The following is a 21,877-nucleotide window of genomic DNA, read 5'->3' on the forward strand; positions in this document are numbered from 1 at the left end:
TCGTCTTGATTAAGGATTCACTTATAAAGTGCGGTACACAGGTGTGGACATGTGAGGGAATATTACTCAGTCCTTAAAAAGAAAGGAAAATTCGATACATCTTACATCACAGATGTATCCTGGAGACATCACCTAAGTACGACAACTAATAAGTGGTCTGTGGTTCCCTGAGTAGAAAAATTCATAGAAACAGAAGGGCGGCCCAAAGGTAGCAAGGGGAGTGCATGGAAAGTTAAATGTTTAACGATTGTCAGGCTGCAAGACAAAAAGTTCTGGAGTCAGTCAGGTGGGCACACAGCTTTAATTCCAGCACTCAGGAGGCAGAGGCAGGCGGATCTGAGTTTGAGGCTACCCTGGTGTTCAAAGCAAGTTCAAGGACAGCCAGGACTCCACAGAGGGGAAAAAAAACAAATTGGAGGATGGACAGTTGTACAAATGTACTTAATGACAGAGCACCATCCTTTAAAAAGTGCTTTTCCTACAGAGTTTTTGTCATGTGTATTTTTCCAACAAATATGAAAAAGGGGGGAGGGTGTGCAACCATGAAGCTGACAAGGGAAGGTCCTCCCTGTTCTAAAGACAGACACATGCCAGTCTCCCGGAACATCAAACACAGCACCCTTAGCTAAGGATAGCACAGAAAAGAGCACGCGTGCGCTCGCGCGCGTGTGTGTGTGTGTGTGTGAGTGTGTGCGTGCATGCGTGTGTGTGCGCGTGCGTGTGTGCATGTGTGTGTGTGTATGTGTGCGTGTGTGCGTGCAGGCGTGCGTGTGTGCGTGTGTGTGTGTGTGTGTGTGTGTGTGTGTGTTAGCAGCACTTCCCATGCTGAAGCTGGAATTAACAGTCATTGTAAAACGGCTCACATTTCAGGACATCTGTTTTCAGACAGACTCTCGCTGTATTACCTAGGCTGCCTCTAGTTAGCAGTCTCTAGCAATGCTGCATCAGGCTCCTGAGCAGCTGGGACTATAGGAGGGTTCCACCGTGCCAGGCTCATTCTTTTCATTGAAAAGCCAAAGTAACACAGACCTTGAATTCTTAGCAAACATTGCATAGATGTTATGATACTAACAGGCATAATTTTTCTATTATTTTAGCATGTGGCTTCTAGTTCCAGTAGCAAAGTAATGTCTAACCTAATGGCCAGCGGCAGAAGATTCCTGGAATGTGACTTTTCTAGTCCACACTTTTATTAAAAGATGAACAAATTGAGGTCAGATAGTTTGGCCAATCTGTCCAGAGTAGCATGGCTCTTCAGCAAGTATTTACTAAGTGATAATTATTTCCATAATTATTAAATGATAATTATTTTCCTGAAGGTGGGCATCATAGGCGGACTGTAGGATCACTGTCCAGGAGTGTGCAAGCACTAATGAGAGAGATGGAACACAAGACAGACTGGGCATAGCTTTGGAGCCAAAGAGAGTCCCAAGTGGCCACATTCAAGGGAAAGAACAAAAACTCAAAGGCACAGTTTGGGACTGGTGGGATGGCTCCAGGGAAGAACCTGTTCTCAGTATCCTGGATTCAATGCCAGTACCCAAACTGAAAAACAAAATGCTCCAAAAGAAAAGGCATAGGCTTTCCCTTGGGGCCAGGGCCAGTCACTTCCAAGGCAGGGCTGTCTCCCAGCCCATGTTCCCACAGCGCCCTGTTCTGGTCTCTTCAAATGGTGCTTGACCACACGGTGCCTGTCGCAACACTGGGCTATGCTGAGAACTGCCCTGAAGGCTGGTACATCACTGGAAACTGCTTCATGGGTGCCTGGAGCTCAGCTCAGTGCTTGCCAAATAGGACTCAGTAAATACTCATTAAATAATTAAGCCAGTAAGTGATAGAGTTAATGAGTAAATGGGGGATGAACAAAGAGAAAGAGAAGTAAGCAGAGTTCAGCTAGCTCTTACACCTCCTGATTGGCCTGATGACTCTTAAAATGGCTTAGTGTGTGTGGGTGGCATGGGGTGAGTAGAGGGGGAAAAGATGAAGGGTCCCTTCTGCCTAGCATTCCTCATTGGTTTCTTTAAGTTGCTGGGAACTTTCTCTTTTTATTTTTAAATAAAACCAAATATGTGGTATCGGGTAAATCTGGCCAGACAGACACACAGAGGTTTTTATTATGTGTCTTCTTTCCATTCTCTCTTACTTTTGCGAAGAACAACTTGGCACCAAAGAATGGCCACTTCCTGGCCACTGTCAAATAAATTCGAATGCAATCAGCCGCACTGTGTCCCCGGAGGGCCATCCATCTGGTGGAGAGTCTCTGGTAAAGCTGCCTACAAAGAAAAACAAACAGAAAACCCAAAAGGGACAAAAAACAAGACACAAAAGCAAAACCATAAGCAGAGTGTCATCCTTCCAGAAAAAGCCCTGTTCAGCTTCTCCCAGTGTGTCTTCATCCACAGCTCACCTTCCCTGAAAAATTTTCACCAGATTCTCCCACAACACTGAAGTGCTCACCACAACCTAGCCAGTAAATCTTTACCATCTACATGGCTAACATCAAACCTTGGCATAAAGTCAGTGTGCTGAGTAATTACTCTGGAGAGTATTGTCAGTTTTCAAAGTGCCCAAAAGGTACAATTTGGAGGAAAGTTGATTGTGTTTCTTCTCAGACAGTACCAAGGGGCAGCCACTTCATTTCATAGGCCAAGATTAATCCAGGATTAATGAAATGGTGGTCTAAATTACAGTAATTTCTATTAAAAAAGTTCTTCCAAAAATTAGACAGTTACTGTAATTTCAGCATTTTGGAGAGAAAAGCATGAAGATCAGGAACTTAAGGTCATCTTCAGCTCATACCAATTTTGAGGCTAGCTTGAGCTATATGAACCTCCAAAACACGTTATTTTGGTTATTAAGGTTATGTCATTACACAATGAATATATACTTCAAGCATCATATTGTAGGTGACAATATGGTCTCAGAAGACATCTTAAAATATGTAAAACCTCTTGTGACATATTGGAATTAAACGTTCTAAGAAAAGAGCCAAACAGAAAATTTTACTAAATTTCTAGTGCAACTCTACCTTCTAACAAGCTGAAAATACCATCTTACCTTAACTGTTCTTCAGAGCAGCCTTCTCTGTACCTTTTAGGGTAAAATTTCTCTATGACTTGTTTGAGGGTTTGATTTGTTTTGCACTGGTCAGTCAGCTGCCTGGATGGAGTCGAGAAAGGTCTTTCAAAATCCCCAATCTCCACCTGGTGGAAAATCCCCAAAAGAGAGATGGAATAGCAAGAACTGCTTTCAGAAAGAAAATCACTTTTGCTCTTTTGAAACATTCTTTGGGAATGGAAAACACAAGTCTGTTTGTCATGGTTGTGTGGCTGTAAGATTTATAATCATATGTATGAGCTGTTGTTTTAAATATAAATTTCACTTGAAATCTAACTTACGAGAAATTTCGTGTCAGACATTTCGTTTCCATTTCTAGTTGGAACTCCTGTCTTAAGTTTCTCTTCGTGTTGCCCTGAAAGAACATTCTATTTAAGAGAGAAAGGGTTTGTTTTGGCTCACAGCTAGTTCCCCTTTATAGTCCATCATAATAGGGGAGCCACAGTGGTCATGTGACATCTGTAATCAGAGACAGAGAGTGATGGATGCGTCCTTGCATCCTTCTCCCGGGATGTGACCAGTAACTTGAACTGTGAAAGCTCCCCTAAAGTTTCTTCTGTCAGGGTAGTCTACCGAAGCATCAGGAAAGAAACTAACGCACCTCCTTGGACGTATTCGCTAGCGCTACCCTGTTACTGAGCATAACAGAATAGTCTTGTATTGTAAAGTACTATTTTAATCACTAGAAAATAAGGTGAAATTTCAGTTAAAAATAAAAGGTGAGAAAAAGACTAAGAAAGTTTGCAACAATATTACTTGGACTTTTTAAGGGTCTCTTTTGCAGACAACCGCAGAGAGGACTACACAATATCATTACGTCTCCCCCTAAATTTCCTTTACAAATGCTTCTGAACTCACCAACTCTTCCTATTACCCGATTACACTTGGAAACACAAAGGTTCACCCACTGCTTTCCCTTGGTGAAAGAATGTTTAGCCCTTATAGACCACACAGAACCCATTCTCTCCCAACTCACCTACCAATCCCTGCACCTAAACCTATATTCAGACTCCACTGTAAGTTGGGTGCTACAGTAAATGCTGTGAGAGAGGAGAAGTTGAGTATCATCCCCACCTTCAGTGAGTTTACCATCTGGTTGGGGAGACTGAGGCATAAACAAATACCCTGATAAACTACAACCAATGCCTTGTATAGGGTACCAAAAGGTGTTCAAGCAGGATGATGGAATGGGGAATATGTGGACGATGCCCAACTAAACATCCTATTCAAAGAACTTCCCAGCGAGCAGCTGGAGGTCCACAAGTCCCAGTGGTCTCACACAAAGGGCTCACTCTCTATTCTAAAGGTTCCACTACTTCAATTTAGGCTGTGACACAACCAGCCAGAGAGGTTCTGAGCTCATGCTATGCCTCCTCTTTTCTGAGTCATAAGCTCACGGGTTGCCGTCTGAACCTTAGCTGAGCTTTGCCCTTCCAGCCTACACTCGTCACTTTCCAGGTGCTTTAATTCTGCCTCTGCTTGTTTAGTGAGTACCGCTTTGCTCTTCAGCTCTCATCTCTCACTGTTCCTGGTTTCTAACAGTTCCCATCTTCACAATTATGACGTGCTCACAGCATATAAAAGCTGCCCGTCCAACCACACCAACACCTGTCCTGTAGGGCAGGTTGTGCATCACCTCTTCCTATCAGCAGGGAGCACTCACACAAGTTTACCTGCAACGCCCAGACCAGCCCGTCCATAGCCTCTGAAGTGTAGACAACAGCCACCAGCAGTAGTAGACCAAGGCAGCCTATCTCTTAGGGAGCCTTTTGTGGCTTGTTCAAGTTCAGGATCTCCCTATCTGGTGCCCAACCTACCAGCTAGCACAGAATAAACACAACCAATGTTTGGACACAGTCAACAGTCGGCTCAGATGACCCCCAACATGCCTGCATGAAAATGTGCTTTACTAAACACTGTAACAACTGGGAGATTGCCTTAGTTAGGGTTTCTGTTGCTGCAATGAAACAGCACGCCAAAAAGCAAGTTGGGGAAGAAAGGGTTTATTTGGCTTACACTTCCACATCCTGCTCACCACCAAAGAAAGCCAGCATAAGAACCTGGAGGCAGGAGCTGACACAGAGGCCGGAAGGTGCTGCTCACTGGCTTGCTCCTCTTGCTTGCTCAGCCTGACATCGAACCCAGAAGCACCAGCCGAGGAATGGCACCATCTGCCACGGCCTCCATCAATCACTAATTAAGAAAATGCCTTACACTTTGTCCAAAGTCTCAGTATCCTCTTCGATACCTACTGTGTAGAGTCTTTCAGAGGTCCTCTGTGGAAGGCTACTGTCCTGTACCTTGTCTTCTTTCTACTTCCTATGTCCATCCTGTTTGCCCTTCTGAATGAGGATTAAGCATCTTCCCTAGGGTCCTCCTTATTGTTTAGCTTCTTTAGGACTATAGGTTTTAGTATGATTATCCTATATTATATGGATAATATCCACTTATAAGTGAGTGTATACCATATGTGTCTTTCTGCTTCTGGGTTACTCACTCAGGATGATCTTTTCTAGTTCCCATCATTTGCCTGCAAATTTCATGATTTCCTTGTTTTTAATTGCTATAGCCAAACTTTGGGCAGAGTGCTGGAAACCTTATGGAAGAAGAGGGAGATAGAAAGACCCAGAGGGGACAAGAACCCCACAAGGAAAACAACAGAGCCAAAACACCAGGGGGTCCTATAAAGATCAATACTCCAAACAAGGACCATGCATGGAGAGGATCTAGACCCCCTGTTCAGAGGAAGCCCATAGGCTGCTCAGTTTCCAAGTGGCTTCCCTAGTAAAGGATACAGGGACTGTCTCTAACATGAATTCAGTGGCCAGCTCTTTGATCACCTCCCCTGGAAAGTGTAGCCTTGCCAGGCCACAGAGGAAGATGATGCAGCCAGCCTTGATGAGAGCTGATAAGCTAGAGTCAGATAGAAGGGGAGGAGGTCCTCCCCTACCAGGGGATTAGGGAAAGGGCATAGATGGAGAAGAGGGAGGGTGGGTAGGACTGGGAGGAGATGAGGGAGGGGGCTGCAGCAGGGATCCAAAGTAAATAAATTGAAATAAATAAATAAACGAATGTATAAATAAAATAAAATAAAAAAGAAAGAAAATGCCTTACAGTAGATCTTATGAAGGCATTCTTTCAATTGAGGTTTCCTCCTTTCTGGTGACTCTAGCTTGTGTCAAATTGACCTAAAACCAGCCAGAACAGAGATCAACTCCAAGAACTCCCTCACTCAGCAACAGCATTTGGCTGATAAGATGGCTGGGGGGGGTGTCAAGGCACTTGTCTTTACTATCTCCTGGCCCCACATGATGGAAGGAGAGAACAAACTCCCACAAATTGTCTCCTGACAGACATCCAATGTTTTATTTTATTTTTAAAGCCGTGTAACATCAACAAGACCTTCGCACACTCAAATCTGCAGCAGAATAAATAACTCATCTACATTGCATAACTTCTTCATTATGTTTTATTTTCCCCCTCACCCCCAAATGCTGAGGTGACTTCAGGTCGTATTCTTTTCCCTACCCAGCCACTGTCCTTATAAGTAGACTCAGTAAGCCTGTCTACTTCCAAAAACAATGCTCTGAAAAAAGACGAAAGCATTTAATTTAATTTTTCTTATATACATAGACACATTTACTTTTTAGTATTATTCATATGTTCCAAAGGTTCTTGGTGTATGATCTCGTCTTTCTGACCCATTTCAAAAACGTTAAAAATTATGTATCCTTCATAAGTGGATTTAGGGCTGGAGAGACAGCTCAGTATTTAAGAGCACTGGCTGCTTATCCAGAGGATCTGGGTTCGATTCTGAGCACCTACATGATGGCTCACAGCCATCCGTAACTCCAGTTCCGGAAGATCTGATGCCCCTTCTGGCCTCCTAGGACATAGCATGCACGTGACAGACAGACATAATGTTCAGGTAAAACCTCATACACATAAAATGAAAATAAACAAAATCTCTAAAAAATTAGATTATTTTTTTTTCTTAGAGAAGTCCTTTTTTGACAAAATTTAAAGCTAAAGAAAGAAGATAGACTTAAATGTTATCAAAGACAAAAGTGATTTTCATGGAGAGTTTATATCTCTGAAAATGTGACCCCTAGAATGACAAGCCCCATAGACTCTCTCTGTCTAGAAAGTAAGGGTCTGGTGCCTTTCCTCAGTCTTTAACCATTTGTAACAAAAGAACACAGAGCACACAGCAAGCATGGCTTCAAGTTCAGATGACCTTAAAACATTCTCAAAATAAATCTAGTTACTCAGTGTCCATTCTTCCACCAACGGGAAGACTGCTCGTGGGAAAGCAGGAGTGACAGGAACAGTGGTGGCCCTTGGGGAGGCCCCAGTCACTAATGCAAAGCAGAACCACAAGTAATTATGAGCCACCAAGGTCAGGGCTGCAATACACATGTGCAAAACATTGCAGAAATTCCCCAGAGGGCCATCTGAGCCAGCAGGACTCAGAAAGGTACCCTGGAATAAATATACCACAAGAGAAGCTAATGAGCAAGATGAAATTGTTGTTTAAAAAAAGAAAAAGAAAGGAAAGAAAAAAAAAAGAGAGAGAAAGAGAGAAAGGAAGAAAGGAAGAAATGAAGAAAGAAAGAAAGTCCCAACCATTATATTTTGCCAATAAAAACTCAAGAGCCAGATGTTGGAGTGAAAACCTGCTAGCTCAGAGAGGCAGAGAAAGCATCCAGCTGACTCTCCTTTTCAGCTCAAGTCCAGATGGAAAAACCCAAAAGGCTCACTAGCTCAGCTGATAGCCCAGGAGGAAAAGGCCAAAAAACCCAAGGGTAAAGGCTTGCTAGCTCAAAGCCCCCAAAGCCCAAAAGCCAGAGGCGTAGAGAGCCAAAGCCAAAGAGCTAAAGCCCCTTCTACTTCTCCACACTGTCTTAAATACCCTTCAACTCAGAGTCCCTCCTACTCTTTAATCCCTGTCAGCTGGTTTCTTGCTCTACATCTTGACTTAGGGTTAACTTTATTAAATCCTGTGTACAGAGAGCTCTTAGATTAAAGGGGTGTTCTAGGGCTGGTCGAACCACAGCATAATCACGTGCTTACAATAAACAAAACGTTCTTGGACTAAAGGTGCGTGATGTGGATCAACCTCACCAAACAAGGAACAGGGTTTTACAGTTAACAATGTTGGGGTTCACAATGGGATCAAATAGCCTACAGCAGAAACTAGCAAATGACAGAAAAGAGGCAGAGCCAGTCCACATACCTGGGACAAAATCAGTAAGATTAGTACAGTCTGAAAAGGACTTGGGTGCTTAGGTTTAACCAGAAACAAAAGGCTGGTTTGCACAGACCCACGCTTCAGGTAGGGTTCAGAATGTTGAGGCTGCAGAGGCAGTTGCTAGGGCAGATTGTGAATGACCTTTGATGCGAATGAGATGGCACCTGTTTTCGCTCTGTCTCCCTCTCAGGTACTAATGCTGTGTGAGCAACTTACAATGGACAAGTGCCACTGTGCCAGCTTCCGGTCTCAAGCCTGAGAAAAACGGCAGGTTCTCCTTCATGTCTCTTTTAGGGTATGGCTTTTGCCACTCAACCACCATCCTGGTTAGAAACCCAAATATTTCCTCAAAGGGAACACATGTAATGTATGTAGTATATGATATTGTACAGCGAAGACTTAGCGGAAGTCTCAGCTGAAAGCCAGCACCACGAGTATATGCAAATAAACGAGCCTGCCAATGATTCCAGCCCTCACTCATGGTGTCACAGCTGTTCCTCAGGCTAAGCTAACTGAAGCCACAGGAAACAAAGACTAAATGCCTTTTGCATGTCTGTTCAAATTGTTTTTGGAGTTTTTAATTGTTGTTGCTGTGTGCTCTTCTGTCTTGTTTGTCTTTGCAGCAGGGTCTCAGTAGGTATCCCTGGCTGTCCTGGAACTCACTACATGGCCCAGGCTTGCCTTGAACTTGTGATCTTTCTGCCTTTGCCTCTCAAGTGCTAGTATTCTCAACTACAGGTATTCATCACCACAGTCAACTCAAAACCATTTATTAGGCAGCAATGGATGACTGGAAAAAGTGTTCCCGTAGCATCTGTGTGAAGAATGACTTTGTGGGGCACCACACTAAGGGAGGCATATGGTCAGAAAGTGGTTGGAGAGCAAAGGATGCGAGGTGGGTCTGAATCACAGCAATGGCAGCACAGACAGAAAGTGGTTAGCAGAGGAAGATGTCTGCGTTTAAAGTGAGAAGGTAAGGGAGAGAGACTGGGAAAAGGCGGTGGGGGTTGCTGGAATGGATGCTCCCCTGGAGGATGAGGAGGGGCAGTGTCATGATGAAGACGCACAATGCCGAGAAGGGAGAGGATAGCCGGTGCAGTTTTCAGTGGGCTGAATTTAAGGAGCCTGTTACACAGGCATGAACTGGAGGGAAAGGTTTCAGCAATCATCAGCTTGGGTGGTGGATGAGGTAAAGAATGAACGAGACATCCTGGGATGATGTGTAGGGAGAGAATGCACAGACTACAGACGCGGGGCCCAAGCATCTGTCCGAGTGGCAGGTTCCAGAGGAGCCTTCCTAAGCCCTGCCTCGCTTATCTACACAGACGCAGGTGTGCATTTTACAACCACCTTCCTCCTCTTGAGGATGAAGACCTTACACGCTCTAGGCACACTGCTGCCTGCAGGGCCGGCTTCCCGGCCTCCTGCGTGGGTAGGCAAGACTGTGTGCTTCAGTGACAACCAGGGGCTTAAACAGGGAGGTCAGTGTGAACTATGTTTTCGCAACACTGGGCAGGCATGTCCTTCTCAGTCCCCCGACACTGGGCCATGCCGGGCTCTAACAGACCTGCAGGATCGTGAGGGTGACACCAGTGGGTGGCAGAATGGGCAGAAGAACCAAGTCCTCATGGCTCTGAAGAGGTATCCATATGCTATATTTACCTTGTGGGACGCAGCCTCCCACCCCCGCCACCCTGCTTCTGGATAGGCTCTTGCTAATGTAGCCCAGGCTGACCTTCACACATGATCTTCCCGCTTTAATCTCCCAAGTGCTGAGGTACTCAGTCACTAGGCTCAGGATAAAACACGCTTCTGTTTTGTTAATTCGTTATTAGTTTGTGGTTATGTGTTAAAGCAATCCAAACTTACTCCTAATTGATACGCTAGGTAAATAAAAGAAAGGGCTCTCGCTTCGCCCAAGACTGCAGTTAGATTGCTGGCTGTACATACCTTTTCAGTGCCACCACCCAAACTCAGGTTCCCTCAGCAACTGCAAAGCTTCAAGCAATACTTTCCAAAGAACCAAGAAATGTGTTGCCCTTCAGAATGTAGTGTCCCATTCCGTGCTACCGCATCGTCAGGGGTCAGATAACAATGTAATAACAGTGCCTACAGTTTTTAATATCTTCTTAATCATAGCAAAGTGAACTTAAAGGTATCCTATTTTACTGCATTTAACCATGGTAAGAATGGTAGGAAACCAGCATCTTACCATGTGTTTGTGCTATTTTAGGCAACATGGAACTTACCTGGGCTAAAAGTGCTGCCATTTCTAGTGCCAGATCTTTGTTCAGAGGGAAAAGGCCGTTTATAATTTGATCATTTGTCTGATACAGCAGCAGCAGCTTCTCTCTATCAGTCTCTCCATGAACTTGCATTGAGAAATACAGTCTGGAAGGAAAAAGAGGAAATTCCTCACAATATTTTTTAGTTAAAAATTCTCTAGTGTGTGTGTGTGTGTGTGTGTGTGTGTGTGTGTGTGTGTGCAATGTTCTCTCCTATTATATTGGTTCTGGGGAGCAAACTCAGGTCATCAGAGCCATCTCACTGTCCCCCTTTCTTTCAATGATACACAGAACCAGGCACAAGCTAGGCAAGTGCTCAGCCACTGAGCTACACCGCTCTTCACCAATGTTCTCACAGAGGAAGACAGGTAAATCACAGGACTGCTTTCGCCAGCCTGCTGGTGACACAAAAAGACCACTGCCATCTGAAAACACGGGGCAAACTGCTCGGAAGTGGAAGAACCCTTCTATTTAAGTTAATTTTTAAAATATCCCAAAGCACTAAGTCACTGTGGTGTTCTGAATAAGGATAACTCCCCCATAGGCTCATGTATCTGAATGCTTAGTCACCAGGAAGGAGCACCGTTTGAAAGGATTAGAAGGATTTCCTAACTGCTTTGTTGAAGGAAGTATGGTACTTTGGTATTTCAAAAGCCTGTGCATTCTCTCTCTCTCTCTCTCTCTCTCTCTCTCTCTCTCTCTCTCTCTCTCTCTCTTTCTCCCCCTATCTCTGCTCCCCACTACTTTCAGAAAAAGTCATAGCTCTTGGCTACTTCTCCAGCACATCATCTGTAGTCATGCTCCTGCTATGATGACAATGGACTAAGCCTTGAAACTCTAAGCAAGCCCCTAATTAAATACTCTCCTTTATAAGAGTTGTCTTGGTCATAGTGTCTCTTCACAACAATAGAACAGTGACTAAGACAGTCCTTAAATGAACTGGAGGAAGGGCTTAAGACTCTTGAGTGACATTAAATTTATTCCCTGTAAGGAATGCAGAATACAACAAATTCTTCATTCCAATGAACTGAATAAACCCAGTTTTCATCACACAATCTTTTTACAACGTCTTGGACATGCTAAATAGGAAAAGAGGATTTCAATTAAAAAAATCAACTCCAATTAATATCAAATGTCAGGGGAGGCTTTTCACCTGATGTCTAAAAGATACTATTTGTACAGTCAGGTTTGTTTCGATTTTTTTGGTCACATGCAGATGAGCATCTTTAGAATCATCAGAAAACAACACAATCTATTATTCCTTGTGGAAAAAGGACATGGACTTTTGTTTGTTTTGAGATGGGGCTCTCTGTTGCTGAATCTGGTCTTGGATAGCCCAACCTGAGTAGCGAGGACAAGTATATTCTACCATGCCTAGCTCATGACTTGGCTTTTGTTTGCCTGGACGTGACACTTGCTGTACTGCTGGGTCCTGCTTTCAGATAAGCCACAGTGTAACAAAGTGCTACTACAATGAGGCAGGTAAGCAACACCCTGACAAGCCTGCATGCTGCCATGGTAACACAGTGGTGAGCAAGAGAAACTTGATGGAGTAGTTGTTAGGTGTGTGTGTGTGTGTGTGTGTGTGTGTGTGTGTGTGTGTGTGTTGCATGCACTTGCACACGTTCAGGAGAGGACATGTCCCTTAGTTATGGCATCTGTCTGAGCACCAGGGAAGGAGAGGCAGCAGGGTGCAATCTGGAGAAGCGTGCTCGGTGTTCTCTGTGAAGCTCCTCCTAACCACAGTTCTGACCATCTTCCTGCCAAGCCCAGACGACCATCAAAGCTGTTTCAAGAAGTCAACCACAGCACAATTTCCATCCATGGCTATACGAAGACAGAAATACAGGCTTGTCAAGCAGAAAGGAGGAAGGAACTGGACAACGGAAATAGGCAATAGATGGAAAACATAATCGGGAAAGTGGTATGGCATGAAGAGAAAGAGGTTGAAAATAAAAGTTTCACGTAGGCCTCATGTCCTCAGGAAGGAACTACACTGTTCATTCCCGTGACCCACAAGGAGATGGGAAAGTGTTTTCAGTGACAGTGCTTAATACAATGGGAATGGTGCTAAATCTACAGGGAGAAAGGGACCAATGTGTTTTCGATAGTTTCCAGCAAGCCTACTAGGTTCAGCCTGGGAAATAAAAGTGAAGTGCCTGAAAGCAGGAAATACAGCCCCAGACAAGCACAGTCCAGGCATCCAGACTCCTAGGAGAAACAGATTGGGCTCTGACCCTTAGACAAAGCTTCAGAGAACATGGAAGGCATTGCAAACGCAACCAATAAAAGAGTCTGCAAATCAGAGCAGGAAGGCCACCGAGGCAAGCTGGTGAACTCCTGTAATCCCTGCACTAGGCAGAATGTGAACAAGTGAGTTCAAGACCAGCCTGGGTTACACACTGAGATCCTGGCTTTAAGACAAAAAGTCTTGATTCTGGAATCTTTTAAATGTGAGGATCGCTAGAAGAAATAGGATAAGCTAGATGACATGTCAAGACCCTTCCCACCTCTTTTGTTTTGTTTTTTGAGACAGGGTTTCTCTGTGTGGCCTTGGCTGTCCCAGACTCACTTTGTAGACCAGGCTGGCCTCAAACTCACAGAGATCCACCTGCCTCTGTCCTGGAGAGAGCTGGGGATTACAGGCATGCTCCTCTCAAGACCCTTTTCAACTTAGAAGCCAGTTGGATGCATGTGTTCTTAGAGTTAGCTAAGTGTGGAACTGGGAATGTTAAACTATGTTCCAGAAAATGACAACTACAAAGTGTTACCAAAAATAACCTTTGATTTCAAGGAGGGGGAAGAAGAGTGTTCTCTGCAGGAAGGGCCCTTGCCAGTCTGCTTTGTTGAAACCACACCTTGACTTCTGCAATCTCAAGCACGCAGCAAGAAATCAAACCAAATGAGAACCTTTTCATACAAGTTAGAATTCAAATACTAGTTTCCAAGCGACTGTGCCTGAGAGCATGTTCAAAGCCTATTAATTAGACCTTTGATCCCTGAGTCAAAATAATTAAAATTCCATAACTTGCTAAATATAAATGTAAGATTCCATGATGAAGGAAAATCGGTATTTTAGGCATTACAAAGCAAGTTGGCAGAGGAAGAATCAGATCCCTGGCGGCATGACAGGTCACAGCTAGTTCCCCTCCTGATTGTGTCACTGGAAATTAGGGCTCATTGTCTAAGCTATTTATAAGGATATGCAAAGCACCACCATGTTCAGCATCGGCGATGGCTCTTCAGGCTTTGCAGACCGTGTAAACACTAATCCTCTTGTTTGAGCTGTTTTGTTGCTGTTTAAATGAGGTAATTTCATGATGCTACCACCTATCTCTTGGTCCTTTTTAGTAACAAGGCCTTAAAGGCATTATTCTTATCTATAGGTACTTCAAACTGCCTTTGTCCATTTCACCCAAATCTGATTTTGGTTACAACTATAGCCATCGAAACTGAATTAATATGTGCTAACTGATTGTAAGATATTACTGATTAAGAATTGTCTTAGACATGATGGTCTTCCCATTTTGTTCCAACAAAATCAAACTGAATTTTAACATAACCACAAAGAGATCAACAGATGGGGACAGCAAAATGAGAACCTTCAGATGGGTACTTCTCAGGCTTTAGAGGACATATGGATTATCCAGAGTGCTGCTAAAAATGCCGATTTCCAGAGGCCTTAGCACTCATCTAGCCCGCTGCTCTTGACAGTCACTGAACAGTCACAAATGAAGGCTGACACCAATAGAAACCTCAGTAGAACTATTGTGATGATTTTAATATACCTGAAAGTCTCAATTCACCTCAGTAAATTCCCAGGAATAAGTCATATTTCAGCATGTTCTGCGTGGATGGTGGGTAGATGATGTCAGAGCATCCACTTAAGGGTGCAATCATCTTACCCTCAAAGTAGAGTCGATAGCCACTTGCAAAATGGAGTCTCTTAGGATGAGGAACATCCTGGAAAACCATCACCTTACACAATACAGAGTAACTCTGAGTAAAGCATAGCTTGATCCCACAAAAACCTATTCATGCCCCATTATTTAAGGATACTGCAGATCTTTGGGAATGGATGACCTAAGACTATGGATGCCAGCTGTGATGGCTAATCTTGGTTGCCAACCTCCATGGAGGGATTGCCTCCATCAAGCTGGTTTGAGCACGGCTGTGGGGCATTTTTCTAGATTGCTAACTGATGTAAGAGGTGTCAACCCTGGGCCCTAGAGCCTGGGCCCTATAAGAAAGATGGCCGAACAAGAGCCTGGGAGGGGAGCTGGTACACTGCTCAAGCTCGTGCATTGAGCTCCTGCCCTGTCTTCCCTTGATGATGGACTATGACCATTGGATAAGAACAAACTCCGTTTTCCTCCAGTTGCTTTCAGATGTGGTATTTATCAGAGCAACACAAAGCAAACCAGAAGGACAATACTTCATGGTCCCCTTCTCTTCATAAGATGGGCAATTGTCACAGCTCACAAGCTCCTGAATAAACAGGCTCTGACGGATGACAGCTAGCATTGGCTCATGTAAAAGGAGCCTGTTCAAGCAGAAAGTAGCCCCCTTGGTAGCTCAGTGTGCAAGGTGCAGCCTAAAATATGAATCTATCACCTTAGTTCAACCATTTTCTTACTGATGAGTATGCAAGCCCTACTATTATTTTTCACTATTCCAAAATTATGGAAAGAAGATACTGGGCCACACTGGAATATTCTGCCCACTTATGTGGCTATTTCTGTAGGGTAAATTACTAGAAAAACACATACTGAACTAGATGAAAGGCTGTTATGCCCTTTTTATATTATACATTGCCTTCACTTCTTACATTCCAATGTTAAGTCTCTGAAGATCTTCCAAAAGCAATTCTGAAAGAATTCTACATTATGCCAGTAATTTCACTGGGTTCTTGGCCTGATATTTTATAGATTAATTTATGAGCTATGAGATTCCAAAAAAATTTTAAAAACCTAGAAAAACATCTTTTTTGAAGGTACATTTAATGTAAGATAGTTCAATGCCATCGTCTGCTAAAAAAAAAAAAAGGTTAAGAAAAAAAATACTTGAAAAAGAAAGAAAATCAGGTTTCTGACCACACGCCAAAGTGTGTTATAATTTAATCTGTTGAGAAGGCTTCTGCTTTCTCAACACACAGAGTCTCCACTGGCTAACCATTCTTTCAGACAGTTTTTAAAGTTTCCACTCTCAGCCCCTTTCTGAACTTAGTATCAACACCATCTCAAAAACAAAACAAAACAAAAAAACCCATCCAGATGGTTTCCAGCCTAGGTCTGGCTCGTGTGATATGCTTTCATGGAGTGACCTTAGAGAGGCTGTATGCTTAGCCACTGTCATCCTTATTAACTTAGGAATCCCAAAAGGTCAGAGACTGGCTCTTTGTCTGTTCCTAACACCATTTTACCCTGAGCATCTACCTAAGTGACCAGCTTAGGAGTTGATGGAAGAGAGTGGGAGAAAGAAATGGAACACAGAGAGAGAGAGAGAGAGAGAGAGAGAGAGAGAGAGAGAGAGAGAGACTGACCTCAGAAAGAGTAAGAATTAGAAACAAAATGGCATGTGGTAGTTTCTCCCAGAACAGAGCTATTACTTATACATAAAAAAGATAAGCGCATGTGTAAACATTATGACTTCCAAGGCCTGTGAATAGGAGACCAGACGTCAGGCACGGTTTGGACAGCTGTGTGCTCCACTCCCAAATTCAGAGCTGGAATTCCACACCTGTTTTTGTAAGTCAGCCGAACAGTTCTTGTGCCCTCACATTTCCCGGGATGCTGTTCTTTGGATGCCTGCTCCCATTTAGAAATAATGTCACAGATCTAGAAAGGAAACAGAAAGCTGAGATCCATAGGAGGTTTGTTTGTTTTCTGGTTTTATTTTGTTTGTTTGTTTTGTTTTGTTTTAATCAACATTTTAAAAAGACTAGAGCATCTGTGAGGCTGAAAATTTTGAGTGCATGCAAACCACCCTCGGTTTAAGCTTCTGCAGAACTATGAACTCTGAGTCTAATTATACATTGTTTCTTTGGCCTGTTTGTTGAATTGGACACACATTAACTTTGAACTCTGGTCATGCATTTCTATTCAGGAGGAGATCTTAAGGCAGGGTGCATGGGCTAGAAACAAAGAGCCCAGGGATTTTTTTTTTTTTTTCATGATTAGGTCACTGAAGAAGGAATTTTTCCACCTTGTGAATTTATCAAGATTGGAACAACATGGGACCCCAGAGAAGTCTGAGACAGAGGAGTGTTCTCCACTCCATGCTGGTTGCTTGGTGAGGCCAAGACCTCTGTTTCCTCACTTGTGTGAGAGACTGTGTCTCTGAGGTCCCCTTAGTTCAATAGTTTTATATTTCTGTCGCCATCATTCTATGAAAACTTCGGTTTGTTTTTTTGTTTTGTTTTGTTTTGTTTTTACACCATGAGCTAGAAAAGACACTCAAAAGTATCTTTTTCTTTATTTTCATGGGTTATTTTCCTACCCCACTGCAGTTTAGATCTCCCCTAAGGCCCAGTGTTGAAATTTCTCTCTTTGCAAAGGGTCACAGCCCTCTTACAACACTTGTCACCTTCAATTGTAGTGGAAGACTATCAGAATATAAATCCGTTCTTTCTAAGCAAACTAAAGATCCCCGTGAACAGAAACCTTATCTGTTTTTTCCACTTAGGATTCCTCTTAAGCCTGCAGGAGACTGAAAACAGCTGTAAAATACTGAGGAAGAGGGGTAGCTCCCACAACCTCATTTTTGTTGTTGTTGTTTTTTGTTTGTTTTGCATTTGTTTCGTGTGTGTATGCATGTATGGAGATCAAAGGGCATCTTGTGGGTGTCAGTTCTCTCCTTCCACTACATGGGTTCCAGGGATTCTCCTCAGGGTTTGTCAGGCAGTAAGCACCTTCACCCACTGATCCATCTTGCCGGCCCTGCCATTCGTAGTACCCAAATATTGAGAGTGTCATTACCATTATTCCTCTTTTTCTTCTACTAATGCAGGGCTTGTGTACACAGGTTGCATATTAGGAATTCTACTGCCTCCCCCCTCCAAAAAAAAGGGAGGGGGGAAGAATTCTATGGCTTTGCCAGTTTTTAAAAATTGTGCTGATCAGGTTTCTTACATTTTTGGAAAATTCCTGAACTCAACTTGCACAGACTCATGGGTCTTTTGCTATCTGCTCAGTCCGGCTCATTTGACGAACTAAGTTTCACCTTGATGTTCCCCTGAAGACAGTGTTCGAGGTCTCTGCCAGAAGGGTCATCCGTGAACAGCGCGAATCCAGACTGTGCTGGCTTCCTCATTCCCGTGTCCTGGTTCAAAGTGTTCAAAAATTCTTCCACTGTGGTGGACGCATCAAACCCGACTACCTAGACAAAGACAGCACCCCTCTTAATGAAAACCACACATGCCGAGCTGGACCCGGGGAGGCAGGGCGCACGCGATGCGTGACTAACGGGAATGGTCCCTCCAGGCACTTCAACTTTTTTGTCCAGTGTTCTGCTGGAGAAACCAAAGAAGGTGACTGTGGCGGCCAGCCCGCTAGCAGAGATTTCAGCTGCAGCCAACAGACAGGGAGGAATGCAAAACTGAACAGCTCTGGATATGACACAGAGGCATTAGTTAGGTTCCCCAGTGGAAGTAAGGGGAAAAAAATACAGTACAATACACAGTCAATAGGCATATGAAAGAAAACACATTCATTTAAGTAAAGGAACACCTTTATGTAGCTAATGTTTATTTGTTTTGTTTGGTGTGTGCATGTCTGTGTGGCATGTGTCACACCAAGTTGTGTAGCAGTCAGAGGACAATTTGTGTGCGTGGGGTCTGGGGATGAAACTCAAGATGAAAGGCTTGTGGGTAGGAAGAGTAACTGCGAACTTTGTAACGTTTGTAACTTTGTAACTGCTAACTCGATAACAAATGATCTTCTGGACCGGAGAACTGGGGCAGGCTAGGGATGCTACCAGGTGATTCCTGAGATTTGAAGATTCTAAGACAGATGAGAAGTGTGCCTGGGCTGTCAGTCGTCTCAGTGCACCGCAGGCCCACCGGTGAGGAAAACTTGACCCCCATGGTTCTCGGATTTGTCCCGTGTGGGTTTGTTTTGGGTGTCACTCTGCTTTAAGATTTGGCTGTTTCAGAGATCTGGTCTCTTTGCAGGGGAACTCACCTGGTAGATCCCATTCATGAAGTGCACCGGTATGCTGAAGGGCAGCGAGTGATGATAAGGGTTTCGAAGAAGGGTGGAAAGGATTTCCATTCTTGAGGGTCTGGCCTCTCGGTCTCCATTTTGTTGAGTTCTTTCCACACATCGCTGGCAGTAAATGGCATATTTCCCAAATTCTGTCCTGTAGTGCAAAACTTAGGGTAAATATCTCAGAATAAATTTAATTAAGATACTCTAACGCACACAACTTTCACAGTACTATCAAACTTTGGGAATGTTATTGGATTTCAATTTTTCTAATTTTGCAACTGACTCAAACATCCACATGAACTTTTTTTTTATCTTTCTGTATTGTTATAATCACAAGCTGAATTCTAAATTACCAGTAATTATACACTCAATATATAATCATTGTGTTAACAAATTGAAAGAAGATAATGTATAAAGAGTAATGTGTTATGATGAAGCTTCAGGGCAGAGTTCTCCACATTGACACCCCCAGGTCTCAGGCATGGTAGGCAATCATTCTACTTTTAACTGACACCCCCTAGCTTCCCAGCATTCTCTTTTCAAGAGCATGCAGATTATTTCACTGTTAAACAAAGTAAGAAAACGCCTTCATACAAAAAGCATATCGTATAAATAATACACTAAGCAAAACCATTCAATTACATTAATATGCAAGTGGGGTCAAGAATTTATCTACCCTTCTTCATATACAGCATACAATTAAACACAAATTTTATTTTGTTTAAAGAAAATAACATTTCTAAATACATTTATACTCAAGTGCTTTCAAGACAGGCTCAGTGGTGTCATCCTTCGTCAGCACCTCCTCAGGCTCTGAACTCACATGACTATAGTCACATGATCTTGATCATAGCTTCTTTAGACTGTTTATTATGGACCAAGGGATACTTTCTTATTGTTCTAAGCTGCTGCTTTTTGTTTCCTTGTATGTTTGTATGTGCTATTCCCAAGGTCTGTTTAGCACTCTAACGGGGGCCTCTTGGGCTGGGGTGTGCTCCTGTTGGAAGAGGCTCACTGGGCATTCAGGAGGCCCTGGGTTTGAGCCCCAGCACCACCAATCAAGCCAACAAAAACACCTCACAGAAAACTCTCTCAGCTGACAAGATAAACCTGGAAAGGCCTTGGCATACTAAGGCATACTGCCTTAGACCCTAGTCTAAAAAGATCATTCTAATAATTAGATTTTAAATATCCTTTTCAAGAAAAAAAATTGGAAGCAATTCAAATACAATTTTAAAACAAAAGAAGACCATGAGGGAACACGTCCACAAAAGGAATCTATTTCAGGTAAGAACAGTGAAAGGGGAAACTAAGAGAGAAAAGTAGTTGCTTTTGCCCACGAATGCCAAGTCATTCATACTTGCAATGTACACGTAAAAACGTTGTTTGTAAGATCTTCAAGCTTTCCTAGCAATCCTGCATAAGATATTTAACGTGACAAAGGGAATGTTTTTTGGGCTCTGCACAAATGACAATGAAAGGCTTCTTGTCTCAATATTGGCTTCACTCATTCTTTCGAGAATATACCCGGGAGGTTATTAAATACTTAGGATTTATCGTAGACTTTCGAGGCCACATAAATAGTTCAGCTGGCTAGTTTCCTGCACACCTGGAATCGGCATTCCTTTTCAGATGGAGCTGGAGGAGCCACAGGAAAGGGTGGTGGGGAAGGAAGAGACCCACACAGAGGGCCAAGAGCTGCCAGCCCTGGGAAAGGAGAAGCACTGTTAATTAGAGACCGTGCCAGCCGCACAATGCTTCAGAGCAGTGTGCCTAGCAAAGGGTGGGAGAAGTGACTCTCTTAACCCTCACGGCTTGCCTCTTCCACGTAATCTCTCCAGAGCATTTACATTACATTAAAAGTGTAACAACTCAACCTTGGGTCAGAACCACGGCCCACCTAGTGGCGCCGACTCTTGACAGCTGCAGGACCAAAGCTTACCGGTAGATTCAGTGTCTCTTCCTGACATCTCATGCAAAGATTAGGGGCACCACTCTCTTTTGGGCCTGTGTGTTTTTACTTTTCCATTGAAACAGAACTTAAAGAAGAGTAGATTATGAAATAGTAAAAAAGTAAAAATAAAAATAAAAATTGTATACTCCGACCCCCCCATTCACTATACATGCACATATGAGAGCAGAGTATAAAATGTTACCAGATTTATTTAGGTTATAGGTTCATATGTGATCCCTCCCCCCAGTGTTCTCTTTTGTATGTATTTTTCCTCATTAAACAAATATAACATCAATATTTTTAAAAATCTTACAGAAAAATGCGGGAAGGATGGGTCTTGTCCTTGAGAAGCAGAATCTGGTAGGAAAAGTTTATATAAACCCTCAGCAAATTATAACGGAACACATACCATGAATGAACTTTTTATAACATGGAGGTAGTGGCTGGGCACACCAAGGAAAGATTTACTGGGAAGATATAGTTTGGGGTGGATTGTGAAGTATAACCCTGGGGAGGCAGAAAGGGATCCAAGAGGGACAGTGCTGGGTGAAAGACAGAGGGAGTATCGCAAGGCGCTGTGCGTTTGCAAAACAGGGGTGTAGGCGCTGCTCACTCGCTACTGAGCAGGGGAAGTTCAGTTGTTCCCAGCTGAGGGAGCAGTAAAGAAAAGCTCTTAGGGCCAGATTCTGCGCTTCAGCTTCCAAAGCCATTACGGGTGGCTGTGAGCTGTGTGGTGTGGGCGTTGGGAACTGAATGCTATTCCTCTGGAAGAGTAGTTTATACTCTTAACAATCTCGCTAGTCCCTAAAATGACCATTAAAAGCGTAACTTTCCACTTTTTCCTGAAGCGTGTTTAATGACATGGGAAAAGTGGTCACAGTCTACGGTTTTAGAAGGTAATATGCACACTGTAACTCTGGTGTGAAACACTGTCAGAGTATATAACCTCTATACACTTGCACACTTATATAAGCATCTGATAGAGAAGTAACCAAAACGATATACATCAACATATCTTGTATTTGCAGATGTCTCCACTGAGCGGGTATCATTCTCACGATCA

At 43.3% G+C, this 21,877-nt stretch overlaps 1 protein-coding gene across 2 annotated transcripts in view; it reads right to left on the reverse strand.

Moving 5' to 3' along the window:
* Plekhh2 (pleckstrin homology, MyTH4 and FERM domain containing H2) overlaps nt 1–21,877 on the reverse strand; it is a 95,572-nt gene that overhangs the window by 6,202 nt on the left and 67,493 nt on the right. For both annotated transcript variants that reach the window (XR_009584408.1, XM_021652835.2), the window contains exons 21-27: nt 20,470–20,567; nt 18,834–19,011; nt 17,875–18,030; nt 16,393–16,490; nt 10,618–10,759; nt 3,058–3,203; nt 2,144–2,273 (exon numbers count right to left, since the gene is read on the reverse strand). Coding sequence is in view for 1 of the 2 variants with exons in the window: in XM_021652835.2 (XP_021508510.1) it covers nt 2,144–2,273; nt 3,058–3,203; nt 10,618–10,759; nt 16,393–16,490; nt 17,875–18,030; nt 18,834–19,011; nt 20,470–20,567 (948 nt within the window). In the remaining variant the exon portion in view is untranslated. The remainder of the gene's footprint in view (nt 1–2,143; nt 2,274–3,057; nt 3,204–10,617; nt 10,760–16,392; nt 16,491–17,874; nt 18,031–18,833; nt 19,012–20,469; nt 20,568–21,877) is intronic.

This window comes from Meriones unguiculatus, chromosome 1 (genome assembly GCF_030254825.1).
Source record: "Meriones unguiculatus strain TT.TT164.6M chromosome 1, Bangor_MerUng_6.1, whole genome shotgun sequence".
NCBI lineage: Eukaryota > Metazoa > Chordata > Mammalia > Rodentia > Muridae > Meriones > Meriones unguiculatus.